General features: G+C 46.5%; 1 protein-coding gene and 1 non-coding gene across 3 annotated transcripts in view; one reads left to right on the forward strand and one right to left on the reverse strand.

The window, feature by feature from the left end:
• Positions 1-788, reverse strand: part of Foxd1 (forkhead box D1) — a 1,774-nt gene extending 986 nt beyond the window's left edge. Inside the window, exon 1 of one of the 2 annotated variants that reach the window (XM_028752049.1) lies at positions 3-788. In XM_028752049.1, the coding sequence (XP_028607882.1) occupies positions 3-788 (786 nt within the window). The other variant, XM_028752048.1, reaches the window with a different exon arrangement.
• Positions 789-9,537: 8,749 nt separating this feature from the next.
• On the forward strand, positions 9,538-9,672 carry LOC114608122. Its single transcript, XR_003709303.1, has one exon. It is a non-coding gene; the product is annotated as a small nucleolar RNA SNORA17 (small nucleolar RNA).
• Positions 9,673-10,000: the final 328 nt, after the last annotated feature.

Raw genomic sequence — 10,000 nt, forward strand, 5'->3', positions numbered from 1 at the left:
GGGAAGAGCGCGGCGCCCGGGTCCCCCGCGCCCGCCGCCGGCCCCGCACCGCGCAGCAGCAGCGCCTCGGCCGCCGCGTGGGGAGCGAGCAGCGGCTGGCGCTTGAAGCGCTTGCGGCGCCGCAGGAAGCTTCCGTTGTCGAACATGTCTGCGGACTCCGGGTCGAGCGTCCAGTAGTTGCCTTTGCCCGGGTTGCCCGGCTCGCGCGGGATCTTGACGAAGCAGTCGTTGAGCGACAGGTTGTGACGGATGCTGTTCTGCCAGGCGGGGAACTTCTCCCGGTAGTAAGGGAAGCGGCCGCTGATGAACTCGCAGATCTCGCTGAGCGTCAGGCGCTTCTTGGGGCTCTGCAGGATGGCCATGGTGATGAGCGCGATGTACGAGTAGGGCGGCTTCACCAGCGGGTTCTTGGCGCCCCCGCCCGTGCCCGTGCCCGCGCCTGCGCCACCTCCCGCGCCGCCTCCCGCTCCCGCGCCGCTGCAGACGCCCGATCCGGTTCCCGGGGCGGGCGCAGGACCCGGAGGCTCTGGGGACGCGGCGGGCCGCGAGGCCAGCAGGAGGTCATCATCGTCCTCCTCTTCCTCCAGGTCCTCGAGCTCGTCCTCCCCGGCGTAAGAGCGCCGCCGCCGCTGGGCTGAGCTGGGCAACCGGGACCCGCCGCCGCCTCCGCCGCCGCCCTCGTCGTCATCGTCGTCCTCCTCCTCCTCGTCCTCGCCCTCCCCCACCACGTCGATGTCTGTCTCCTCGGCGAGGCCGGAGGCATCGGACATCTCCGTGCTCAGGGTCATAGCTGGGGCGGCGCGGTGGCGCGGCGGCACATAGGGTACCGGGCTCCCGGCTCCCTGGCCTCCCCAGGCCGACCCCGGAGCGGCGGACCCGGAGCGACGACGCCACGCTGCGACGCGCGGCTGCAGGAGGTGGCCGGGGCCGCTCCGCGCCGCTACTTGGCGAGCCGGGCTGAGCGCGGTGTCTGCGCTCCCCGGTTCCGCGTGCACCGGGTGGCGGGCGCGCTAGACTTGACCTTTTCCACTGCAGTCCCTCTAGGCGGGTCAGTCCAGAAGGGAGTGGCTGGACCCTGGCGGGCCAGTCGGTGTCGGGCGCCCAGAAGGGCGCGGGACGAGTGAGAATCTAGAAACGGAGCTCGGCAAGGCCAGGGCTGAGTCCAGAAGAGGGCGGACCTTGTCTGGGCTTATAGCAGAAGGGGGCCTGTCACATGGTGTGTACGTCAGAGCACGGCCCAGGGAAGGGAAAGAAAGGCGAGGGAACCCGCATGCAGGGAGAGAAAGTTCACCCGCAGGAGGGGCAGCAGCAAGAGTTGGAGACTGGAGCCCACTATTTCTTGCCAAGGTATTGGATATCCCGAATCACATCCTAGCCAGCCAGACCCAAGGGCTACATGAGTTCAAGTCCCCAACTTGATTCTCCCGAATTAGCCCTCAGTTCTAATCTCAGAAGCGCTCCGTGGATGCTTCGATTGGACCACTCAGTGGCCTGTAAGAGCCATCCCACTGGGGGATAACTGCTCTAAGTGTGAGGTGGTCCCTGGAATATTGAGCGAAGGAGTCTAGTGGGGTGTCCCTGCTCCTCTGGATTGGGACAGCCTCCGCCTGTGGAATCTGATGAGAAATCCCCCACTTTGAGCACGGTAATAATTGTTTATTGACCCTTTAACCCTTTCCCTTCGGTTCTCCTCCAAAGACGTTTGTTTTCCGCCATCTGTTAATAAAAATGCGGTTAGGCTGGCGTTTTGGTCATTTATCTGCAATTGAATGCCCTAGAGACTTGACAGCTAAACTAAGCCACTCTAATGAGAGCATCTCACAAATTCCATGGGAATAGAGCAAGTAATGGTTGAATTAGGAAAAGAAATAGAAAAATGTAGTGAAAACTCAAAAACACACAGAAATTACACATAGTAGCAACTCAAAAAAAAAAAAACGGTTGGAATGTTAGGAAAAACGAGCGCTATACTTTTCAATAAAAGGTATATTCTAATGAGCATTTCACACTACTCTCTAAACACTGGAATTATAACGTACAGACAGTGCTGTTCGGGAAGAATTGGTAGTAGAAAGGTCAGTAGCAAATATGAACTTTGAGATCAACCTTTTTGATTAAATTACATTAAGTGCTTCTTATACTCTTTACAAAAAAGAAACGATTTTTAAAATTTAAATATAGGGTGCAACTCCACTCGATTCATTTTTCTTCCAAGTGCAAACTAGAAGGGATAATTAAAATATGATTCTGTTTTAAGGATACCCGTGTTTACCACCGCTAAATGTATTGTTCTGGCTGGCGGGAAATCCGAATAATTGTGTAACCCGAATTCATTCTGATAGCCTAGCTTTCTGGATGTTTGCATTTCCTGAGATGCTTCTATTTCAAATAGGGAACTTTGCCTTACAAGTTTAACTTTCTAGTTAAAATCGCCATTTGCCAAGAACTGAATAAAAATTCAATGGCTTTCTCTAGGAACAATCTCAAATGCTCTTGTGTGTCATTGTATCAACTAAGTGTTTCTTACGTCCTGAAACGACTTGTTCCAACTGGTATTCATCACAGAGTCTCAAAAATAAACTCTTGCCCCATCTAAGACTTCTTTTCAAATCAGGTTTCGTTCTCTCCAATGAGCAACCACCAGTTCCACTTGTAAATGGTCCGTCAAGTCTCTTAGAGATCTTTGAAAGGCCTATGAGAATGCCTGGCGTTCTGAACGCGTTGTTTGATGTATGACTGGACCATCTAATTATTGTAATGGGCTCCGATTAACCTGCGCCAACATTAATCAGGCAGCGAGTGCTTTGTTGATGCAGACAGGCGTCCTTACCAAGGAGTCCACTTTTACATCGAAAGTTTAAGTTTTATAAGTGCTCGCCCGATATCTAAATAAACACCAGGGTTTTCGCCGCGCTGAGGGCTGCTGCATAGTAACGTATTTGAAGACGGAATACAAGAAGAGTTGTTCGCAGGCTATTAGTAATGTTAGAGGATAAATTACAGCCGTCAATCTGCTCAAGATTTACAGTGTCTTCAACTTGTCTGTCCTAGAAGGGTCCAGGGAATGGGAGCTTACGGTCCCGTTTGTAATATCGTCCCTAAATCTGTCCCCAAAGGGTTAAAGGGCTCTTGCATGGAAATGTTTGGGAAAACGTGGTAAATTACCTTAAGGTCATTGGGGAAATGTGGGGATTTGCCGGCTTTGACAGACCACCTCAACACACTGGGATCGCTGTAGGGGCGGAACATGTTAACAGAGATTTGGGTGACCTTCACTAAAGCCCCACCTTTGAACGCTCCACCACTTTGGTTTTCTTTAGTTAAGGTACCTATTATGCGGAGCCCCTTAGCTGTTCAGTCCAGATATTTCCCAGCCTGGAAACCTAGTTCATGCCTTGATCATCCTCTTTCCGCCTTCCTGGTCCCTTGCTCTCTGAATCTCCTGGCTCCCTGACTTTTCTCCAGGGATGAACAATCTCCATCCCATTCCATCCCCCTCAAGCTAGTACAGGGGTCAGAAATCTTACCCGGAGGTGGGCAGGACAGCCACTTGGAATCAAGAGCGACCCCCCCACCAGCTCCATTCCCCACCCCTTGGCCTGCAAGCACGCACCAAAAAAGTAGCTGGCTGTTGTCCTTGCAATGTAGAAGCACGGCAGAACTGCCCCCTGGCGGCAGTGTGGAGCTCTGCTGTCGCTCGGGTTGGCCTGGGCACCTGGTACCACCATGGTGGCTAGAAACTCCCGGAACAGAAAGTGTCTAGTAAGGCACCAGATCTAGTAGTCTCTCTCCTCTGAGGGACAGGGACTGGGCCCACACACAGATGTTTGTTTAGGCTTCCTTGAGTTTATCAGCTTTATTCCCACAAGCTGTGTGGATCAGTGGCCTGAAGCCCAGAGCTAAAATCACAGGATTTGGCACTAGCTTTGAAAAGAAGGCTCTGCCTCAACTCTCTTCGCCTTTGTCACAGGCCCAGAGGATTTCTTGGAGGAGAAACTTGGGTATGCAAACTCAGAAGGCAAGAATGTAAACGTGCTGGCTAATTTTCTATCAACTTGTTCCAAGCTAGAGACATTTTGGAAGAGGGAACCTCAGTTGAGAAATTGTCCCTACCAGATTGGCCTGTGGACACAGCCTGTGTCACATGTCTTCATTGATATGTGAGGGTCCAGCTCACTGTGAGTGGTGCCATAACTGAGCTGGTGGTTCTGGTTACTATAAGCAATCAGCAAGCTTGTTGAGCAAGCCAGGAAGCAGCACTCCTTCATGGTTTCTGCTTTACTTCCTGCTATGGTCTCCTGCCTTTTGTGTCTGACTTAATTCATTCAGCATAATGTCTTTGAGTTTCATCGTATGAGGTTTCTTAGATAGGACGTTCTGCGGCTGAGAGGTATTCCACTGTGCACACACCACACATCCCGTCCACTCATTCATCTGCTGATGGATACTGGAGTCAACTCTCCCCTTGCTGTCTGTGCTTCTAACTTCTGCTTGGCTCCTGGTAACGCTCTGCATGTCGCAGACTTCCAATGAACATTTGGGCAACTTCAATTCCTCACCTCCTTTTCATTCCTGAAATTCTCAGAGGAACCCCTCTGTGCCAACTGTGCCCACTGCTAGTTTCTGCTTTATATACTTGTGGACTACTCACCACCGTGGGTTTGAAAATTCAACTTATTCAAGGTTTCGAGACCTGGAGACTCACACTCTTCACATCATCTTCTGTACAGGGTAAGTTTAAGATTCCTCCAGATTCTTTTCCAGCGAATCTGTGAACATCGCCCACTTCACCCATCTTACACTGTTATGCCTGTTCTATTCCTCAGGGGACTGGATGACCTTAACTTTTTCTCCTGGCCTTCTGGGGCCTCCATCCTCCTCATTCTCTGTGGTGTAACAGCACACTTAAAACTAAGCTAATTTCAACCCACCGCAACCTCCCTGTGATGGCTGAATGGTCTCTCACAAAGGGCAGTGATGGGGTGGGCCAGGCCTACCTCCAGCTGCTTCTTCGGGGCTGCATAGGATCTGAAAGTAAGTTTAAGGCAAGGCCAAGTTCCACAGGGGAAGTGGTCAGTATTTCCCAGGAGTAGGTATATTTTATCCTGGAAATTTCCATGGACATAATGCGCTAAGACAGGTTCTAATGGCAGGCCCTCCAGCGTGCTGGAGAAAGGGCGAGGTTTCTTTCTTCTTTCCAGGCCTCGCCGGGTAGATCTTCCTTGCATAAGAGCTTCTTATACAAGCATTCCGCAGCCTGAGCTGGACTTAGAAATCCTCAAGAATTCAGGATGTCAGCAAAGGTCTAAATCTGTGTTTTATAACAGTGAAATTTATTCACACTGATTCAGGAATTTGCACTACCACAGTTAAGTTGGACTGACTTTCCCTTCCTCAGTACACCACACCACACAGGCGTGTTTGGTGGTTCACACTCATTTACATTTGGTGCCCCAAAGTCAGAAGTCCAAGTGCTAGTTATTTTATTATTTTTTTAAATAGTTTTATTACATTTTTATTTATTTTGTGTGTGTTTATGGGGTGGGCTCAGGGTGGGAGCATGATCTCATGGCATGTGCATAGAGGTCAGAGGACAATTTGTAGGAGTCAGTTCTCCCCTTGCAGCTTGTTGGTCCTGAGGGAAGGAAGAACTTCAGTCTTGGGGAGGGTGTCAGTGTCCACAGAGACATCTCACTTGCGACCACATGCAATTTGCATCATGAGTTCAACTGCAAAGCCTGTATCCATTCCACAGAAGATTCTTCATGCAGAGGGCTGCCTTTAAGAAAAACCCTTCCAGAATACACAGCTTCAGCACCATTATCAAATGGTATCTTGTCCCATTATGTAATATGTCAATTTCCCAGAAGCCAACTGAGCGTATCTAGTTTTAACATAAAAATAATTGAGAAATTAGATTACAGGCTGACCCCATACAGTTGTCCTCTGAGCTCAGGACCCCTGCACATGCGAGCACACATATTTATAATAACAAAGAAGTTTTTATAGATTTATTTACTTATTTTATGTGCATTGGTGTGCCTGTATGTATGTCTGTGTGAAGGTGTCAGATCCCCTGGGACTGGAGTTATAGACAGCTGTGAGCTGCTGTGTGGGTGCTGGGAATTGAACCATTATCCTCTGGAAAAGCAGCAGCCAGTGCTCTTAACCACTGAGCCATCTCTCCAGTACCAACAAATTAATTTTTTTTTTAAATTTTTATTTATTTATTATATGTAAGTACACTGTAGCTGTCTTCAGACACCCCACAAGAGGGCATCAGATATCATTACAGATGGTTGTTAGCCACCATGTGGTTGCTGGGATTTGAACTCATGACCTCTGGAAGAGCAGTCAGTGCTCTTAACCACTGAGCCATCTCACCAGCCCCACAAATTAATTTTTAAGACTCCAGGCTGAGTAACTCTTTTCTAAAATCCTTGGGACTAGGAGTCTTTCAGATTTTTACTTGTTTCATGTTTTTGGATATTTGAATATGCTAAATAAAATATCTTGAGGCTAGGAACCGAGCTTACACACAACACCCATCTGTGTCTCACATGCACCCATGCAGCTGGCAGGTAGACTTATGCAGTGTTTGGAGTTTGCTTGTAGCTTGTCTGTGATGTGCCACGAGAGGTCAGGTGTGGAATTTTCCATTTGTTGTGGCAAATGAGTAGTTCACCCTGGTTCAAATGTTTGAGCATTTCAGACTTTGCCTTTCTGGATTTAGAACAGTTGGCCTGTGCTATGTCTAGAAAGAGTGGGTTTATTTATTTTCCATGTACAGTTCAACCAGAGGCTGTGAAGAGAAATCTCTCTAGTTGGGATAGACATAGCTCTTTAAAGTGATTTAGGAATTTCTTTTGTCTATAAGACATAATGAAAATGAAAAGGATGCTTATGAGGCCATGATAAAGGCTTTCATGAAATTAGATTATAGATAGCTGATAGATAGATGGGTAGATAATAGATGGATAGATTGATAGGTGAATATATAGACAAATGATAATAGAGATAGATGACAAATTGATTATAGATAGATGACAGATAGATAGTAGATAGATACATAGATAACAGTATGTTCCTCTTCTTCCTCTTCTTTTAAATGTGTACAAGTAAGCTTTTTAAAAAATTCTCTATTTATTTTATATATGAATCTTCTGTCTTTGTGCATACCAAAAAAGGGAATCAAATCCCATTACAGATGGTTGTGAGCCACCATGTGGTTGCTAGGAATTGAACTCGGGTCCTCTGGAAGAGCAGCTTGTGCTCTTAACCGCTGAGCCATCTCTCCAGCCCTTGCTTCTACTTCTGTTGACACATAAGTTTCGATGTGTTCCCAAACTGTGTTCAACTCTTATTCGTTTCATGTCCTGTGTCTTGATGAGAGCATCCACTTGTAGTCAGTCTACTACCTGGCAATGAGTTATTTGTTACGATAAAATAAGTTATTTGAAAATCTCCATCTTCCTCCTCGTGACCCCATGCATTGCAGGGTCATAGTGTCTGCCTGGATGACATGCTGACATTTCAAGGGTTCTTTCTGACTGCTGAACTCATGGCTCTTTCTGTGTCAGCCCATCATTTATATACTATTCATCTTGCCTTTAAGAATGGGTAGGGGTGGGACGGAGAGATGGCTCAGCAGTTAAGAACACTGACTGCTCTTCCAGAGATGTTGAGTTCAATTCTCAGCAGCCCCTCATAACCACTTGCCGTGGGATCCTATGCACTGTTCTGGTGTGTCTGAAGACAGCTTTGTGTATTTGTATACACAAAATAAATAATTCTTTAAAAGAGAAAAGGAAAGAAAAAGAGTGGATGGGGACATCAGATACCATCATTGTTTGCTCGTTCCATAAACATCTATTTTGCTTCCAAATCCTTCCAGTTCTACCTCTTACCTAGCTTAAGGGCCATATCACCAATGAGTTCTTAGTCAGTTTTATTTCATTTTATGTGTTTCATTTTATACATTATCATCATCATTATCTGTTTGTTTGTTTGTTTGTTTTTCAAGACAAGTTTTCTCTGTGTAGCTCTGGCTGGCCTGGAACTTGCTATGTAGACCAAGCTGGTCTCGAACTCCCAGAGATTCACATGCCTGTTAGAATTAAAGGTGTGTGCCACTATGCCCAGCTAACCCCAGAATTTTAAATAATGTCTCTTATAAGTTTTATTATCTCAGGCTCTACGTTTAGGTCAGCAACGTTGTTAAGTGGTATGCAGTATTCATTGAGGCTTATTTTTTTCTTTCCTCTTTTCATATAACTATCCATTTATTGGTGTCTGTTAATAGTTGAGCCGCTGAATTACCTTAGCATCTGTTGATGGAAGAGTAAAACAGGATGGTCACTTTAAAAATAACTTGACAATATTTTAAAAAGTTAGAGACACTGTATGATCCAATCCTTCTACTCTTTGCTATTTACTTCAGAGAAACATATGCCTATTCAGAGATGTGTGGCTGAATGCTCTCAGTGACTTTATTGTTAAAAGCCCTGTGACGGTTAGTGCTAGTTGTCAACAAAAGTTAGAATCACTTGGGTGAGGTGTTTGAGCTTGTCTGTGGGGATTATCTTGATTGCCTAACTGAGGTGGGAAGACCCAGCCACTGTGGGTGGCACCATTCCCTAGACAAGGGATCCTGAACTACATAAGAGTATAGAAAGTGAGCAGAGCAAAGGCATACCTTCATTACTCTCTTCTTCTGACTATGGGATTAGTGGCCAGCTGCTTCAAGATCCTGTGCCTTGATTTACCCATCATAATAGATCATTAGACTATGAGATAATTATTATGGACTATGACATTATAATAGACTATTATGGGCAAATAGACATAATTTGACTGTGAACTAAAATAAGCCATTCCTCTCTTATTGATGCTTATCTCTGAGCATTTTATCACAGAAATGGGAAAATAAACTAAAACAAGGCCCAAATCAGAAAAAAAAATAACAAAGACTCATCATAGGTGAATGGATAAACTCCAGGGCAATTCTACACAGGGAACAGTTACTTGGCAACAAAAAGGAATGAACTAGCAACGCAAATTACAACATGAATGGATCTTGGACTTTTTTGCCCAGTGAAAGAAGCCCAACAAAGATGAAGACGTGGTAGTTTGAATGAGAGTGGGCCCCCCCATTGGCTATATATTTGAATGTGAGGTACCCAGGACGACTAAGGCCAACAGCGTGGTGAGGAGTCTTTGTGAAAGGGAAGCATGGATTGCATAGGAGTCCTCAAGAGCTGTGAGAGGGAGAGCTGCACACAGGGAGTGGAACCAGCCTGGGAGAGAAGTTTGCTGCATGGAGAAGGCTAGATGGAAAGAGCATCTAAGCCCTTTGACATTGGGCATGGAGTTATAGGATTCGTTCTGCTGGTTTCTGTCTTGCTTTGGTCCAGTATTTCCTCACCATGACCCCTTTCCTTCCATTAAAAATAGTAACATATACTCTCTGCCATTGTATGTGGGAAGTATGTGATTTGATCTTTGCTTTTATAAGGGGTTTTATAAGAGATTGATTTGCCTTCCCCTAGAGGTGTTGCTGGTGTGGCTGATGTGTCAACAGATGTACATCAATAGATGGCACAGAGGAGAGAGGTTATGTGTATGCTCAGTGTTCTGACCTATGAACATCTGAATGGTCAGTAGGCTAATGTTTCCCAAAACAAGTGAGCCTGAGATGACCACCAGTCTGGTGCCAAGGGGCCGAGTCAGAGATCTAGACTGAATTCTTTACTTTTTATTGTGAGACGGGGAGAGAGAGAGAGAGAGAGAGAGAGAGAGAGAGAGAGAGAGAGGGGAGAGAGAGGAGAGAGACTGGGTCTTTTTAAAACCCCAAAGCCCATCCCCAGAGACATATCTCCTCCAACAAGACCACACCTCCTAATCCTTCCCAAACAGTTCTGCCAAATATAGACCAAGCATTTAATTATATGAAACTATGGGGGTCATTCTCATTCAAACCACCATAGGAAGGTTTTCTTCC

This window comes from Grammomys surdaster, unplaced genomic scaffold (genome assembly GCF_004785775.1).
Source record: "Grammomys surdaster isolate TR1022 unplaced genomic scaffold, NIH_TR_1.0 125876, whole genome shotgun sequence".
NCBI lineage: Eukaryota > Metazoa > Chordata > Mammalia > Rodentia > Muridae > Grammomys > Grammomys surdaster.